Here is a 16,866-nt window from a genome sequence, read left to right as displayed (position 1 = left end):
AGCGCAATTATCTTTGTACTGCAGGAGCACCAAAGTGTGCTCAGTGTTGTATAACCACAGAGCAAAAAAAAACCCCAACATCTGGGATCAAAAAACCCCTCACCTTTAATAAATAAAACTAAAGCTGACTTTCAGTTTGATCTTCCCGCGTTCTGATCGTTAGCCTACGGGGTGAGTCCCGGTTAGGTATTAAACTAAGAACTATGCAGGAGTTACCGTGACCTTGACATCTGGGTACATTTGTTCAAGATTGTCAAAGCAAAGGCAGGCCGAACCAGTAACACTTCATACGCCACCGAGTAAGACGGCGTTTCTTTCTAATGAAGATTTAAAAGTCTGCCTTCAAGTTAATCACAAATAAGCGGGGAGGTTTTGTAACTGATCTACGCCCTCGTTTCCTTCCAGAAAGGCTTGCGTAAACCCAGCAGCGCAGATTTCGGTCTCCTCGCTCTTCTCAAACGAGGGCTCTGTGATTGCAGCTCCCCTTTGGCGGAACAATAACCCGCTCCGAGGAACTTCTACCATCTCCTGGACGAGAGCGCGTTAACCTCAGGCAGATTTTGTGTTACTTTCTGTGAGGCAAATCCTCGTTTGCTGGTTTGGGGGGGCCTTTGCTCAGCCTCCCCTGGTCTCGATTACCTCTGTGCTGAGCTAACGCAGGAAGAGACCTGCTGGCAACGTAAAAACGAACGAAAGCACCCGCGGGGTGGGTGCGCTGGAGGGGTTAAAACATCTTTGTGAGGTCCTGGACATCACGATTCGCACAGGGGTCAGGACATTCAAGGTCAGTCCTCGCTGCCATCCCCGTCCCGGGGAACACTCCTTTGGCTCTGCCCCGGGCCCCTTTTCTCTCTCACCGACGTTCTCCACCGCAGGTCAGCGGGGACTGGCCAGGCTGGGCCGATGGGCACCGGCCAACTGCGTGAGGGGCCACAAGGCTCAGGGCCGGGTCCTGCACTTGGGGCACAACAACCCCAGGCAAAGCTACGGGCTTGGGAGAGTGGCTGGGAGCTGCCTGGTGGAAAAGGACCTGGGGGTGCTGGTTGACAGCCCCCTGAACACGAGCCAGCAGTGTGCCCAGGTGGCCAAGAGGGCCAGTGGCATCCTGGCTTGTATCAGGAACAGTGTGGCCAGCAGGACCAGGGCAGGGATCGTCCCCCTGTGCTGGGCACTGGTGAGGCCGCCCCTGAATGCTGTGCTCAGCGCTGGGCCCCTCACCCCAAGGCGGCCATGGAGGGGCTGGAGCGTGGCCAGAGCAGGGCAGCGAGGCTGGGGCAGGGGCTGGAGCCCAAGGCTGGGGAGGAGCGGCTGGGGGAGCTGGGGGTGCTCAGCCTGGAGAAGAGGAGGCTGAGGGGAGCCCTCATCGCTCTCTGCAACTGCCTGAAAGGAGGCTGGAGCCGGGGGGGTCGGTCTCTTCTCCCCAGGAACAAGCGATGGGACGAGAGGGAACGGCCTCAAGCTGCGCCAGGGCAGGTTTGGGTTGGGTATTAGCAAAAACTTCTTCACGGAGAGTGGTCAGGCCCTGGCCCAGGCTGCCCAGGGAAGCGGTGCAATCACAGCCCCTGGAAGTGTTCAAAAACCGCGTGGATGTGGTGCTCAGGGACACGGTGTAGAGGTGGGACCTGGCAGTTAGGTTAACAGGTTGGACTCGATGATCTCAGAGGTCCTTCCCAACCCCAACGATTCTGTGGTTCTGTGACGGGTGCAGCGCGGGAGCCTTTGGGCCAAAGCGGACGGTTACCGGTGCCCCCCTCCCGGGGAGGGAACCCCCCGGCGCAGCACCCGGGACAAGGGAACGCGCCGCTCTCCTTGCGGGGCCCGCGGAGACCGAAGCGCCGGCACCCGCTGCTGCAGAACACGGTACGGATCACTCGGTTTCCGCGCCCGCGTTGGGGTTATTGGCCGTTAAGCGGTCGGTTCTTCGCAGGTGAGCGACCGGTGGAACGGCTGGTGCGGGGCCGGGGTGACAGGCCGCCCTCCCTTCGCCGGACGGTTTCACGTAGAAGGGAACCGGGAGGGGGCGGAAAGGCTGCCCGGAGCCCGGGGGGGGCGCCCCGGAGCGGTGCCGGTACCGGTACCGGTGCCCCGGGCTGGGCCGTGCTGGGCGCTCCGGGCCGGCAGGGGGCGCGCTCGGCCGGGCGGCTGGCGCGCTCCGCGCGGACGTGGACGGGGACGTGGACGCGGAAGTGGGTGGCGGGGCCGAGCCGAGCCGAGCGGGGCCGAGCCCAGCCGAGCGGGGGCCCAACCGCATCCCCTTCTTCCCCGCTGCCGGGGGACGCCGGCGGCCATGTCGCGGGGCGGCGGGAAGGGGCCGAGCCTGAAGGACAAGCTGGACGGTAACGAGCTGGACCTGAGCCTCTGCGACCTGAACGAGGTGCCGGTCCGGGAGCTGGTGAGCGTCCGGGCCGCCCGGCAGGGCCGGGGCCGCAGCCCCGGGGGCTCGGAGGGGAGCCAGATGTGCGCGGGGGAGCCAGATGTGCGGCAGGCGTTTGTGACCTGGCCTGCAGCTCTTTACAACGGCAGAGCAGAGGGTTACACGTCCTGCGGTCCTGCTGACATCTATTTCAGGATAAGTAATGCCTTTAGACCCAAAAATCCATCGCGATATGACGTGACCTGTGTGGGGGGGGGGGGGGGGGATGGACAGACCGACGCGGGAGGAACTGCAGCAGAACTCGGAGGTGTCGGAAGGGTCTGGGGGCACCTCGATGCCGATTTAGCGCCGTGTTTCTCTTTCAGGCCGCTCTTCCCAAAGCTACCGTATTGGATTTGTCCTGTAACAACCTCATTTCCTTGCCGGTAAGGTGCTGGAGAGCCTCTGCGGGGATGAATCTGCTGGGAAATGTTTAAAAAAGAAAAAAAAAAAAAAGAAAAAAAAAAAGATAATTAGTGCTTCAGGAAAGGTTCACCGGGAGGTTTGGAACCGGCCCGTTCCTCATCGCGGGGCGGCTGAGCGGCTCTGCCGCCGGCGACGGTCAGGAGCAGCGGGAGGGTTTGGCCGGGGCGGGAGAGAGCGAAGGTTTGCGGCGCGCGAGGATTGCGGCGTCTCCCTGCCGGCGGGACCCCGCGTCGGCGCCGACCCGTTCCAGCAGCAGCAGGGACTCGGGGTTGTTCCCATTGTATTGCCACACATCACCTCGTCAGTTTGTCCATCTTGTCCGTCCCGCTGTTTTTCCACCTCTCTCTTCCGAGGCAAAAAGAGAGTGATTTTCCTCCGTCACGGTTCTGTAGCAAGTTAAGGATTTGTGGCTTACGGAAGGCGCAGGCTACCGCCACATCCCCCCCTGCTGAGGCGCCTCCATAAAGTGCTGACAGGTTTTTTTTCTGGGTTTTGTTTGGGTTTTAGTCAGACTTCTGCAGTTTGATGCATCTGGTGAAACTGGATTTGAGTAAAAATCGGCTTCAACAGCTGCCCTTGGACTTTGGGCGCCTGGTCAACCTGCAGCACCTGGACCTCCTGAACAACCGCTTGGTCACCCTGCCAGTCAGCTTTGCACAGCTCAAGGTAACGCTGTTCGCTGGGCGGTGACGTAAAGCTTTGGGATGCAGCCCAGGGTCTTGTGATCCTTCTCAGGTTGATTTCTCTGGTAAAGCATCCATCCTGCTGACTGCCCGTTCCAAAATTCAGCTGGCTCTGCACCGCAGCTCAGTGGCAATTCTCTCGCATCTACTGAAAACGCCTCTGCTCAAGCTCTCTGCTTGTCTTCCGTACCCGTTTCATTCATGTGAAAGCTCAGGAGTTCTTTGCTTCTGCTTTGGATCTCTTAAATAACCACAGGACTGCTGTGCTCTTACAGCCTCCCCTTTCTCCTTTCTGCAGAACCTGAAGTGGCTCGATCTGAAGGACAATCCCCTTGATCCTGTCCTAGCTAAAGTAGCAGGAGACTGTCTGGATGAGAAGCAGTGTAAACAGGCTGCTGTCAAGGTAAGGAATCTGCTTTTATTCTTTTTTTCCTTCCTTCGCTTTATCGGTGGTGGTTCTTCCTCTTTTTTCCTTGGCAAGCTGGGCGGCTGCTGCAGCAGTTTGAAGTTTCTTCAGGCAGCGAGGTGCAGGTTCACTGCCCTGGCTTCACTGCTTCTGTGCCGTAGAGAGCAAACGCTGGGTTGGGTAGGATTCTCTCCCATTCCTGGAGTTAAGAGAGGACTAAATCTGTCTGTCAAGAAAGCGGAGGCATAATCAGAGAAAATCCATGTCTAGGCTTGTAGTCCAGAGTACAAAAATCTCTGGAGAAGCTCTGGCAAACTATAGGCTCGCATAAATAGCCGTGTTCTGTGATCCTCTGCCTCAGCTAGCAGCACGTTTGGTTTTTAACAGAAAGCTGTTTCTTAACGGCAACGATTCACATGGGAAGGTGCGAGCTCTCTTCGGAGCGGGGTGAGGCAGGCTGGTGCTCAGCCCCAGCTGGCTGTCCTCAGCTGCGCTCCGGCCGTTCCGTTTTGAACTCTGCCTCCTGCGGAGACCTCAGGTTGTTTTTTCGGCCCTTGAAGGTACTGCAGCACATGAAGGCGATCCAGTCCGAGCAGGATCGACAGCGGCAACGGAAGCTCCAAGCAGAGCGAGGTAAGCGCAAAGAGCCCTCACGTGCTGTCTGCTGAGGGCTCGTCTTGCTCTCTCTTACACGCCCAAATGCGCCGATTGCCACCTAACGAATTGCCGTCTGACAAATACTCGTAACTCTCAAAATCCTGAGGACTCTGGGAGTAGTAGTGTGGAAGGGCTGGAGGGAGAAAAAACAGCCAGGGATAACGATGCAATTTCTTGCCTGAATAATAGTTAGATCTCTAGCTGGAATGTGCTGTAGGTTACCTATAAAAATAGGAAAGAGCACAGGATTTATTTTAAGGGAAGCCTAATTCCAAGGGAGCAAAATGCAAGGTATGTGATATTAAAAAAAAAAAAAGATAAGGAAAGAGGATAGTTATTTGAATTGTTTCCTCATTTCAATTGGGAACAGATAAGCAGGTAATAAGGAAGAAGGCAATGACAAGCCTTTACATAAAGGGAAAAAAACCTTCCTGTTAATCCCCAGAAATGGAGAAGAAGCGTGAAGCAGAACAGCGAGCAAAGGAGGCTCAAGAGCGGGAACTGAGGAAGCGAGAGAAGGCAGAAGAAAAGGAACGCAGAAGACGGGAGTACGATGCTCAGAAAGCTGCAAAACAGGAGATGGAAAAGAAAACCAAAAAAGCAAACGTGCAGACCCGAAGTAAGTAGTATCCGCTGTGGGAAGGATCGCATCAGATTTCATCTCATTTTGATGCTGCCAGATTGGCTTTTAAGCAGCCCAGGTACTGGGAGATGGGGGGAGCGGGGGGAGAATCCCATAGGACTTCCAAGGAGCTCTGCCGCCGTGCCCTTTTCCCCTCCATCTGTGCTCCCGCTGAACTGCTGAGCTACCGGGTTCAGAAAGTTCTTCGGCTGCTCCTATGGAGAACTTCACTCATTTCTTTTTAAATATACTGAACTATACGTGCCAAACCAGATCTTGTGCAAGACAGAGGTGCTTTACACCCTGTTCGCTGCTGCCTGTGAAAGTAAACCTGAAACTTTTTATCCCGAACGGGTAAATCCTGCGCATCTGTGTATTAACCAGAGTTAACGGATGCAAATTCACGACAAAAGACAACTGCAGCACAGGCCAAAGCACCTTTCCTGAACAGCTTGTTCCTGAACGTAGGCTGTTCAAGGTACTTGATTAATTCCTCGTGTTCTCCGTCTCGTAAATGTTCTCGTTGCAGAGCCCGCCTCCAGTTCTCGGCCCCCTCAGCCCCCCCGGAACAAGCACTCCTGGTCGCGGTCGGTGCTGAGGGTCCTGCTCGTGGCGCTGCTGTGCGTCCTCTGCGCTTTGGCTGCCTGCAAGCTGACGGAGCTGCAACGTCAGCCCCTGTGCGTCAGCGTCAACGCTCTCTACGAGGACGTGTTAGCCGCTCTGCAAAACCACAAAACCCTGCAAAATATGCTACAACAGAACTCGCAGCAGTGATTGCCCTGGGCGGGCACTTGCTTCGTCAGCGTCTCCCTCCACCATCTACGCAGCCAGAATTCCTATGGAATTGTGTTCTGAGGAAACTGCTTTTGATCAGGCAGCATTGGTTTGCTGGTCCACTCCACACAGAGCAGAGTTCTTGTTCCGATCACCTTCGCTGTGCATGTTTCGCAGTTGGCCTGTAACTCCCATTCTCTGCCCAGGTTCACCTAAACTCGTTAACACTTCTTACCTCCCCGGGATGTTTACCTAGATTGCGAAATACGAAAGCTGCCAATCGTTAGGAGTGGAAAAACCCAGCCCCTGCGTTAGCTAGGTAGCTACAGCTCTGGCCTGGAGGTGGGAGGTTTTTAACACGTAGCCATTCCTTGCTCTCATTTTTATTCCTGCTAAAATCGGTGATGTGGCTGTCTGGGAATAATACACTAAGGCCTGCTCCAGGACCAATTACAGGTGCGTAGGATGGCTGTGCATCCGTATGTTGGAGCGAAGAAGCTGATGTACTATTGAAAGGAGCTGAAAATTTTCAATACAACGGTTTTCGCAGCAATTTGTCTGACCTGGATGTTTTATCTTGCTAATGCAGTTTTAATTTTAATTAGGTCTCTTAGAAACAGCCCCAAATTATTTGAGTACATACAGTAATGACTTCTAACTACATTTATTGTAACCGGCTGGTGCCCCGGCTACAGCTCAGGAAGGGCTTTGGGCCAGTCTGCGGGCTGGTTTGGCGTCTGCAACAAGAGGGGGGGTCTGAGACCCGCGGATAGGCAGCGGGCGAGGTGAGGGCCTGCGGCCGGCTGCCGTGGCGCTGGGTGGTGGCACTGCGGCCGCAGCTGGGCAGAGCCGGGCCTGCTCTCGGGGGTGTTGGGAAGGCTGGGAGGTTTGGCGGTTTGCACCTAGAGAAGAAAACTCACCTGTGGGTTATTTATCATTTCCTTACAGAAATATATTCCTATTTGGAATTTTCCTTACAGAGAAAACCAAACAGAAGTTTGCCATGTCCTTAAGGGCTTTGTGAGTACTAAAATGAAGCGTACACATAACGTAAGCGCGGGTTTCGGAGAATATCCATGCTCGCGACTCCACTGAGGCCTCCTCATTAGTCACCGGAATCGCTCCCTCTCTTCTAATACCTGGGGTTGTTGCTGATAAGAGCAGTGCCATGAGGAAATAATCTGTAGCGTTTCGTACCAAGGTCGTCGTCGAAGCAGTGAGCCTTCACCTTTCTGTAACCTAATGATAAGTCTGTGGTTCCCGAGTTCCATGCCGAAAAAAGCGACAGCGTGAATATCAGCTGGCAGGAAGGAAAGGCTGCCGGTCTCTGGCTTAGCAGTACATAGGGTTTTTTAAGCTTCCTTGAAACAGCTTTAGGCTTTGCTTTTGGTATCTAACTCGTCACATTGCTTCAAAGGTCCTTGCTTACTATCCAGAAACGTTTGGAAACAACAGCAAACAACTTCCAAAGCGACACTGCCCCGCGGCAGCCGTTCCTGCCGGCATCGGGCAGGGGCCTGCTGCTTCGCCATCTAGGAGAGCGCTGCTTAAGGCCGCAGACGCGGGCGGATAGGATTTATCAGCTCGGGTCAGAAGCGCGCCGCTGGCCCGGCAAGGGCTGCCGCTGAACGCCTGAAGCCAGCGTGGCGGGGGCGTATTTTTCCATTCGAGGCAGCACGGTTCCAAAGGCAGCTTCCACCCATCAGGCGCGGTTTAATTCACTCTCAGCACTCGTCTCGGTAAGCGCTGCCGTCGCAAAAGACCTCAACTGTCCTTGTGTGCATGCAGGCGCTAATGGCTTCGTGGCCAGGCGAGCACGTTCCCCAAACTAATTAAAAGAAAGCTTTTTCTGCCAACTGTTTAGACTTCATAATTCCAGCACATATAATCAGATTTCAAGACGCTCTATAGATTAAGCCATCTGGAGACTGAATCAGGGCAGTCTAAATTTATGTCTGGAAATTAGTCTTACTCATTCCCATCTGGTGCAGCGGAAAACGGAGAGTCTATTTTGTGAGGTAAAGTTCTTCCACCTCGCTAGAGCAGGTGCTGGGGGGGCAGCACCAGGGTGCTTTTAGCATTAGGATTTTTCACGCTGGAGAGAGAAGATAACTACTTGGAGTTTAGGATAGCAGCAGAAAGTATTCCTTTCAACAAATGATGTACCTGTCTGTATTCAAGACGGCATGTTAAGAAGCAAAGATCGTTATTATTATTCAAAATAATTTATTTTCTAGGAAGACAAATAAAAGGAACTGTCAGTACTATAAGCCGTGTCCAACTCATGCTCTTACGGAAGAAGGTGTTCATCTTTTGTGGGTAAACTCCAGCCATTCAGCAATTTTATCCAACCTTCTTCTGCTCCCATAAAGTCTAAACGTGTTTGAAGTCTTTAAGCTAGGATCAGTGACTCTATCTGTTACCTAAGCACTTCTTCCCAGAAGGAAGCTGAATACTTAAGCCAGGCAAACAGTAAAATCCTCGTTCCCTGGGGCTACCCAGTGAAATCCAAGTAGAGATCAGGATCGTGGGAAGTCATCTGCAGATAGATTCGTCGGGAGAGTTCTGGCCCGATCCGCCGGGAGGTGGCTGTCACGCCGTCCCCGCGGCGCACAGGGATATTAGCCAGCACGTTTTCCCGCTCCTGCTCCGAGGAGCATCTGCTATAGGCCTAGAAGCAACACAAAGGAACGCTATCAGCCATTTGCATCCATTGCTCCAAAAAATAATCAAAGCTGTGTACCTGCGACTGCTCCACTCTTTCACACCGTACACTCATTTTTCAGCTGGTCTCTCCCCAGATCTCATCTGGGAGCTTCCAGGCTGATGCAGAACCAGCACTGCCCCCTCAGCAGCCCGCTCTGTAAAGCCAAAGCAGTGGGTGCCCAGGAATCGGTTCCTTCACTAGCTTACTAAACAGCTCATACAGAATCCTCCTGCCAAGTTTCATACCAATTAAATTATTTCCTCCGCTCCTTGCGTTAGTTGGCTGGGCGCAGCCAGTACTCGGTATTCCCGAGGCATCCTCACCTGGTTGAGGAGCTGAGGAGAAGGGTAGGCAGCCACAATGGCCTCAGCCATCTCCAGGCTGACCCGGTTAAATTGTTGTATCTGCCTCTTCCAAACTTCCAGGAGACCCTTCCCGGAACGATCCACCTTCACCCCGCCGCGCCACCCCTTCTCTAAGTAGAAGGAGAACCCCGTCTTCTCTCGCTCTCGCCTAGGGAGAACAAAGAATGGGAAAGCAAATGAGACAATGAGGCTATGAAGCAAATCCTATTCCTGCATCTGTTGTCACATAGCCAGAGAGCCATTTCTCACTCCGTGCTGTTACAGACAGCATCGGCACCAAAGTAAATGCTAAAAATTGACCCTATTTTCTTTACATGCATTACCAATTGCCTGTTTGAGACCCAGATCTCCTCCTGAAAAAGGAAAAGAAACAATCCTGTCCTTGGGAGCAATCCGGACGCAAGCCAACACGCATACAAAGTGGTAAACAAGAATTCACTTTCTGACTGTCAACCACGATAAAACACTTTTACATGTCATTTGTAACGACATCTCATCTCTTCTCGTGGCTGAGATGTAAAAGACAGCAGCTGCTGTGATAGGAATGCTAGGATTGTGCGAGACTGCACAAGATGGCTTTTCAACATGCTGCCGTCCTTCCTCATCGATGGCAGCAGCTAAACAGTTCATTCTCAGCAACGTCTCTCTTGGCTACACACTGAAGAAAAGCTGGTGCTGTGAGAGCCCAACCCGCCTTGCATTCCCTTCCCACTCCTAAACTCAGACCGAGAACAAGAGCTTTACGTGCTGTCAAGACTCCAGCGTGAAACCAGGGTCTGTCCTCACCCCTCCCCAGGCAGGGCATCAGGTTCCCAGAACTGACCCAAACTGAAGGAGCTGCATTAGCAGCTGCTCTGCGTCGCAGGCTCCTTTAAAAATCACGATACTCTGTTGTACCGAAGCGCAGCCGCGTACCTGCTCTTCCCTCCCAGTGACTGCGAAAGCGCAGCCTCTCCAAAGAGGATCTGGCCAAACCTCATCTGCTTACTCACTTGAACGGTGCTTCAGCGACAGCTTTTGTGAACATAGTGGCAAATTCTCCGAGTTCCTCCCAGCTCTCAAAAAAGCTGACTTGGACTTGTTTGCCCAGCTGCAGATCCACCAAGGCCTGTAAACATCATTGGAAACAACAAGTGGAGCAAATAATCTTCTCGCACCAAACCCCACTCTTGTCTGAAACAAAAAAGGGTCACAACATCTTGCTATCGGACAAGAACATCCATCTCTCCCCATTTTGGGAGCAGTTAAGGCGCTGAAGTACTTAGGGGCAGGCTGTCTCCTGCTGGTTACCATCGGTTTAGCGCCATTTCAGCTGCCGCAGCTGCTCAGTGGCAGGCTCTCGCCACACGGGAGCCGCCCAGCCCAGAGCAGCACTGATGTGCTTCGCCAGCAGGCCACGAAGGGCGAGAGATGCTGACCGGGACTGACATTTCACCGGCCCAGACACGTCAGTCCGTGGGAGAGCAGGTACATACCTGAGCGGTGGGGAACTGAACCCAAAGAGCTCTGTCCACAGACACGTGGACTAACCAAGGCTGAACCCCCCCTCCAAGAAAGCGTGTGATTGGGTCAAATGTTCAAACAAAGGCAGACAAGAGGCGATGGCCGCATGCCTATTTTAAAGGTACTCACTTCTTCCACGTCCATTCTGGTTATCTCCAGGCCAGAATCCTTAACTTTCTTTTTTCTCCGTTTTCCCTGTTCCTCCTCTTTGTTTCCACTCGCTGCTGCCTGTTGCAGTCTCTTTTTTGCCTCAACTCTGAGAGACATAAGAAGAGTAAAGTAAGACAGGGAGTTCATGCTCTTCCCCAGGTGTTTCCCATTGGTCACTGCAGTGACAGGCTGGATGGACCTTTGCTTCTGTTTCTGTATAACAAACAGAGGAGCGGTTCTGGGTGGGAATACCTCTTATGCTCCAGTCTTTGCTAGAAGGACTTAATGTAAACATTTATGGTATTTGTCAAGGCCAGAGACAACATAGAAACATTTGCAGGGAAAAAAGTTTAACCTGAAATAATTTTCTACTTCAGCTACTGCCAGTGCCAGAATTTTCCCAGGCATTTTCTCCATCACACGCGCTGCGTAGCTCTGTAGGGTCTCCTCCTGTCCTTCTGTACGGCCCTGGGCCTCCTGCAACGATCAACGGAAAAAAGGAGTTAAACCGTTCTGAGGTACACGTGCAAGCGCAGCAACCTATGGCTCTGATTCTGCAGCTAGGTCTGCAGATGAAAAAGTCTGCTCACATAGCTCTTCAGGGGCAAGCAGGCAATACGTGATCAGGTATAAAGTTATGGCAGAAAGAAATAAAAAATAAAAGTAAAAAAATCCCACTTGATCTGACAATGCTACCTCTTCAAAAAAATCTGTGAAAAACTGTAACTAGGAAAGAAAGCTTGTCAGAACTTTGCGTTATACAGCCCTGGTGGTTTTGATCCATTAATGGCTTCTAAGACCAGATTTCTGGTTTACTGGAACCGTAGCTCCATCCCACATCAAAACCTTCCCGCCACGAAGGGGGATGACAAACACCACCCCTACAGCAAGGCATGTTCCAGAGCACAACAGTCATAAGCACTCTCACTTGTTTGTAGTTGTGAACCATGGACAAAAACTCCTCCAAGCGAAGCAGAACCAGGACATTTGGTTCTTCTGTCCATTCCTCTCCTCCTTCCATCTGTCCAGATATGAAAACAAACAGCCAGACCAACAGCCTGTTTATAATTTGCTAACTCAAACCGGTGCTCCCACTCAGGCAGGGAGAAGATTAGAGGGCATTTACTTGGGTTGCTAAATAGTTACTAATGAGTGCAAATAAAAAAGGAAGAAAAGGGCAAGAGCATTGAGATTTTGTTCCCACACCTGACATGACACAGTCTTTCTCCTCCAGGTGATGCCGCAGGGAACAGCCTGACTCTCAACCACACAGGAATAATTCGCAGCCTGCAAAGCGCTAAGGATCTTTCCACCACCTTCTACCTGTAAGAGAACTGAAATCGGTGTGCGGGTCAGGCCTCCGCAGCAAGAGCTGACAGTCAATACAAGGCAGATACAGGCTGTGAGGAGGTCAAGCACCTGGATCTAGCACCACCGTTATGTATTTCTGGCACTCCCCTGGTCGCTGAGCTTTCAGCATCTTGGCAAGGGCCCTCTTCTTCTCTTTGTCCTGCTCCTGCTGCTTCCTCCGTGCTTCCCGCTCCTTCCTCTTCTGCCATGCAGCCTGGCAGATCGCCTCTCTTTCCTTCTGACTATACTTTGGCTTCTTGGGAGGGGGGGATGTTTCTGGGCTTGCTCTGCTTACCAGGGGTCTATGAGGCTGGTCTGCGGAGTCAGACTGAGAGGCTGGCAGCAGGCACGAAGAGGGCCTCTCAACAGCGGGCGTGCCATTTTGGCTGCCACAAGACACGTCCCCAGACGACGCCAGGGCTTCCCGCGGCTCTCCGCTGCCAGCTGCCACCAGGCCACCGCTAGCACAAAGGCCAGTTCCCCCTGCTGCATCCCTACCACCCGGCTGGGGGGGCTGAAAAGCTGCCTCTCTCTTTGCTTCCACCCTCTTCTTGATCCTTTCGGACAGAGGGACGACCTCCACCACCTCTTCTTCCTCCTCCTCTTCGCTCCCACTGCTCACCACCACAACCACCCCCGGCTTGGAAGCGGGGGACGAGGACCGCCGGTGGCCCAACCCGCCGGGCGATGGCGGTGGCTGCAGCAGGGAGGCTAAGGCAGGCAGCTCCTCCTCATCGCTCTCCTCAGACCGCGACCCGCTTTCCGCCATTCCGCTTCCCCGAGGTAAAACCGCGGGCTCCTGAGGGAAGAGCGGTGATTGGTCCGAACGCGCGCGCGGTTGGCGGCGGTTGGCCCGAACGCGCGCGTGCGCGCGCGTTCGGGCCAACCGCCGCCAGCCGCGCCCCCAACAACTCCCGCCCCACACCGGAAGAGGAAGAGGCGCTGGGGAAAATGGCGGCGCTGCGGCGGCTGTGTGAGTGATCGCTGCCGGTAGCTCGGGGTCGAGGCCTTCGCCTTCACCTCAGGCCGCCGCTCGGTGCTGTGGTGAAATGGGAGGGTTTCAGGTCCCTGCATCGCGGGGTCGTTCATGCGGGAAGCGGCCTCTGGTGGTTTATAGTGCGATCTGCTGAAAGCAGGGTCACCTCTGAGGTGGGGGACGAGGTGCTGAAGGTTTCATCCCTTCTCGCCTCGAAAATGTCCGGGGGTGGGGCCTGCGCAACCTCTGTGCTGCTGCTTGACTGCCCTCAATGGTGAAAAAATCATCTTTAGGAAAACAGTATTCATGTGCGCTAGGTAGAGACCAAACAGCGAGGGGTGCTGCTCTCTCCTCGCACAGTGCTATAGTCAGGAGGCTTTAAAAATCCCCCTTTTTTTTAATCTAGAAGTGTTGCAGGCAGAAATAGCCTCATGGTTTCTTTGGTGGGGCATCAGACTGTTTTCTACTGATTTCCAACATGGCTTCAATCAAGTTACAAACTCTCTGTCTCACTCTTCTCTAGACACCCCCTTTTCCCCGCACCTCTGATGCTTTGAGGTTCATTTTTTTGTTAGCAAGCTTCTTTCATGCAACACCAAATGTGACCCTGGAATCAACCTGTTGGAGTTTTTTTTATAAAAGTTAATCGGACTGTAACTTTGTAGAATTTGTGTATGTGGAACGGTAACTCCCGTTCATCTTTGCGTACTTCCCTGTAGTTTGTCAAGTCTCAGAGCCTTTCTTCTACTTAATGGGTAAGCTCCTGAAAGTAATGGTTCTTTGTAGAGCAATTTCCCTGTTCTCAACAGTATTTCTAGCTCACTGAATATCTATGATCATTTAGTTAAGATTTAATTAATCCAGGGGTTTTACTCAGGATAAGAAGAATGTTATGATAACCACTCTTCTGTACTAACCTGCTGCTTAAGAGGTTGAATAGAGGGATTCAGAAAAATGGGATTGGCCTGCCAACTGCATGAAAGGAGGTACTGAAGAGATTTTTAAAAAGAACTAATTATATATCTCAATCATTTTTTTACAGGGAGAAGTTCACTAGCAGGGTCAGCTTTCTTGATAAGAAAACCAGTGTTTTCTGTCAGTGTCTTTGTTTGTTTGTTTAAGAAGTTTGTGGTGTAAATACTATTTTGTGTTCCAGAGACAATCAGTGTCTGGAACAAGTGATTTTTTTTTTTTTTTTTCCTTGACTTGTCCTGATTGTAACTCAAAGATTTGCACAAAATGCTTCAATTAGTATGTTCGGGATAGCAATTCTGTATATGCTTATATATTGTCCTGGATTGGAGTCTTCTCATTTGTAAGATTTCAAAATATTGCTGTGTAAGTAAATGCCGCTTGATCGAAGGGAAAACTGCAACAGAGATCACAACTTGTCTTTTCTCAAAGCAATATAAGGCCAATCCACAGCAACCGGTCACTTCTGTACCCCATTTTACAAGGCCTTGCCAAAACATGAATTTGTACCCGTCCTTTAACAGCGGTGCTGAGAGTTTTGTTCCTCCCTGGGCAGCAGCAGTACTCGAGGTGTGGCCTCTTTGCAGGGGACTTAGGCCACAGGGGTCTAATTATGGTTTATCTTGGAAGTGCTTTTTTTTTCCCCCCTCAGAGCTTTCTTTTGCCTTTAGTTTTAAAGCCTGTATTCGCTGACACCCTTCAAATCTGAAAAAAGAAAGCGTGTATAATAGTTTTTTTTGCCAGCTGACGTTGTTGTTGTTGTTGTTCTTGCTCCGAACCTAGTTCTAACTACTCCACAAACAAGCCTGGTTGCTGTCAGATGTGCTTCTAAGAAAAGCGGGGGCAGCTCAAAAAATTTAGGTGGCCGCAGCCCTGGGAAGCGCTACGGCTTCAAAAAAGTAGAAGGTGGGTCTGAGTGTCTGCTGAGTTTTATTTGTGTTTCATTGGGTTCTTCGCAGCTTCTCCCCTGGTACGGGTGTCAGTGGGTGAGCGTTTCAGTAGGAGGTGGCCAGGGTGCTCTTCCAGGAGGAGGGAAAGGGGAGGTTTGGGGAAACTTGCTGATCCAGGGTAGGCGACGGGAGGGCCAGGGACTCAGCCTCCTCCCAGATGGGCCCGCAAGCAGCCAGCCAAAACTGCCTACAGAAAATGTACTTTGATTCTAGCCTTGCCTCTCTGGAGCGCCTGGGAGGAGGGTCCTCTGTGGGACACCTCGTAACTTAAGCGCACTTTCCCCCCACGCTGTGTTGAAAAGGTGGGCATTTTAGATGTTTACAAAGGGGAGAATTATGAGGCTTAGCAGAAGCCAAAGTACAGGTTCTTGCAGCTGAGTACTGAATAATTATTAGCTTTGCTGATGGAAACATATTGCTGTAAAAGGTAATAAACCAAATGCCTTGTACCCTAGAAGTAATCTTTTCAGAGACTAGAATTGCTTTTTGCCATTGTGGATCAATTGCCATTTATTTCCTGCTAACAGCATTTTTGTTTAGATGCTTTTAGCATTTGAAGTAATTTTTCCTTAGAAAATTCCCCCAGAAAGCTGGGGTTTGTAAGTCCTGGAGCCATTTGTGTCCTGCCAGGGCTTCAGGGAGCTCCGTCTCTCTGCAGTCTGACTCTCTCACTCTGTTGCAGGTGCATTCGTGCACGCAGGCAACACTTTGGCTACGCAGCGGTTGATACGCTGGCATCCAGGGGCTCACGTAAGTTGCTTTTCCATCTCTTCCTTGGTTCTCAGAGAACAGCAGCCTGCAACACAGTCCTGTACTCAGTGCCTCCTCTCTTCCAGGCTCGTTCTTAATGCTCTTCTCTATATAATCCTGAAATTCGGTTTCATTACCTGCTATTTCTTAGTCACAGAGCCTGCTCAGAGTCACAGCTGTGCCCGTGTGACTGAGGAAAGGACTGAAGGTTATGGGTATCCCCAAACGCTTCTGCAACCTAACGGGGTTCCTGTGCTTCAGGGCGGAATCGGGATCTCCTCCCTTGTAACGAGCACCATTGGTATGGGTTGCTGGAAGCAAATAGTGCGGTTGGCTTTTATTTTAAAATACAAAGCAACAGATGCTGTTGAAGCCAGGATATCAAACGAGGCAGACCAATGATCAGATCTGCTTTAGCGCTGGACCTCCAGCCTTGCCTTTCCAACACTTCTTATCCTCTTCCAGGTGGGGATGGGCCGTAACAACACGCTCTACGCCCTGGAGGACGGGATCGTGAGGTACACCAAAGAGGTCTACATACCTCCGCCCCGCAGCAGCGAGAGCAGGGAAGTGATCTGCCGTCTGCCCAAAGGAGCAGTTCTTTATAAAACCTTCATCAATGTTATCCCTACCACCGAAGTAGGAAGCTTTAAACTGGTCACCATGCTCTGAGCCTCCCGTGTCACGTAGGGACGGATGGGAAGGAGCGGCTGGGACAGACCATCCGGCTGGACTGGCATCCGAGGACAGGAATATTCCAGTTCTGAAGATACCAGTTTAGGACTTTGTTTTTTTGCTCCTAAAGCACCCGTGGTCAGTGTTCAGGCACTGGGATCACCTGCTGGCATTTGTGGGAGCGTTTAATAAACGCTGCGGGGCTGCTGAAGGTCTTGGCTGGTCACAGAATGTGTTACTTAGGCTCGTTTCGTATCTCCTCTGGAGAACCTGTTCCGTTGTGCCACTGGATGAGTTGTCTCTACAATCACGCTTATGTCAGTACTTGTCCCACTAATAATTCCCTCTATTTTTACTCATTTTTAGACATTACTGTGATATTTGTATCTTAGTTCAAAATACTGCAGAAGAGGACAGATCCGTTTCCCCTTGCACCTAACCCCGCATCCCAGGAAGCCAGATCTTTCCTTCTATCTAACTCACCTCA

General features: G+C 52.0%; 3 protein-coding genes across 7 annotated transcripts; 2 read left to right on the top strand and 1 right to left on the bottom strand.

Moving 5' to 3' along the window:
- The first annotated feature begins 2,158 nt into the window (after window positions 1–2,158).
- Window positions 2,159–6,534, top strand: LRRC59 (leucine rich repeat containing 59). Of its 2 annotated transcripts, none has more exons than XM_087750965.1 (7): window positions 2,159–2,392; window positions 2,740–2,799; window positions 3,347–3,505; window positions 3,821–3,925; window positions 4,489–4,561; window positions 5,031–5,204; window positions 5,737–6,534. In XM_087750965.1, exons 1-7 carry the CDS (start codon window positions 2,288–2,290, stop codon window positions 5,979–5,981), a joined length of 921 nt encoding a protein of 306 aa, XP_087607091.1. In that variant the 5' UTR covers window positions 2,159–2,287; the 3' UTR covers window positions 5,982–6,534. The 2 variants fall into 2 exon arrangements, with proteins under 2 accessions (XP_087607091.1, XP_087607092.1); XM_087750966.1 differs by lacking the exon at window positions 2,159–2,392 and adding an exon at window positions 2,408–2,573.
- Window positions 6,535–6,665: 131 nt separating this feature from the next.
- EME1 (essential meiotic structure-specific endonuclease 1) lies at window positions 6,666–12,878 on the bottom strand. Of its 2 annotated transcripts, none has more exons than XM_087750962.1 (8): window positions 12,126–12,878; window positions 11,913–12,040; window positions 11,635–11,727; window positions 11,062–11,183; window positions 10,686–10,812; window positions 10,046–10,161; window positions 9,012–9,201; window positions 6,666–8,652 (listed from the first exon to the last, which is right to left on the bottom strand). In XM_087750962.1, the coding sequence occupies exons 1-8, from the start codon at window positions 12,823–12,825 to the stop codon at window positions 8,476–8,478; spliced, it is 1,653 nt and encodes a 550-aa protein (XP_087607088.1). In that variant the 5' UTR covers window positions 12,826–12,878; the 3' UTR covers window positions 6,666–8,475. The 2 variants fall into 2 exon arrangements, with proteins under 2 accessions (XP_087607088.1, XP_087607089.1); XM_087750963.1 differs by having other exon boundaries at window positions 11,913–12,029; window positions 12,679–12,878.
- Window positions 12,879–12,968: 90 nt separating this feature from the next.
- Window positions 12,969–16,594, top strand: MRPL27 (mitochondrial ribosomal protein L27). 3 transcript variants are annotated; one of them, XM_087751051.1, is made up of 5 exons: window positions 13,013–13,029; window positions 13,910–14,018; window positions 14,788–14,910; window positions 15,637–15,704; window positions 16,170–16,594. In XM_087751051.1, exons 2-5 carry the CDS (start codon window positions 14,009–14,011, stop codon window positions 16,374–16,376), a joined length of 408 nt encoding a protein of 135 aa, XP_087607177.1. In that variant the 5' UTR covers window positions 13,013–13,029; window positions 13,910–14,008; the 3' UTR covers window positions 16,377–16,594. The 3 variants fall into 3 exon arrangements, with proteins under 3 accessions (XP_087607176.1, XP_087607177.1, XP_087607178.1); XM_087751050.1 differs by lacking the exon at window positions 13,910–14,018 and having other exon boundaries at window positions 12,969–13,029; XM_087751052.1 differs by lacking the exons at window positions 13,013–13,029; window positions 13,910–14,018 and adding an exon at window positions 13,038–13,787.
- The last annotated feature ends 272 nt before the right edge of the window (window positions 16,595–16,866 follow it).

Source organism: Nipponia nippon, unplaced genomic scaffold (assembly GCF_047370975.1).
Source record: "Nipponia nippon isolate SJK-2023a ecotype South Korea unplaced genomic scaffold, ASM4737097v1 scaffold_14, whole genome shotgun sequence".
In the NCBI taxonomy this organism is placed as follows: domain Eukaryota; kingdom Metazoa; phylum Chordata; class Aves; order Pelecaniformes; family Threskiornithidae; genus Nipponia; species Nipponia nippon.
Note: the sequence above shows the minus strand (reverse complement) of the source record. Positions and strands in the feature narration are given on the sequence as shown.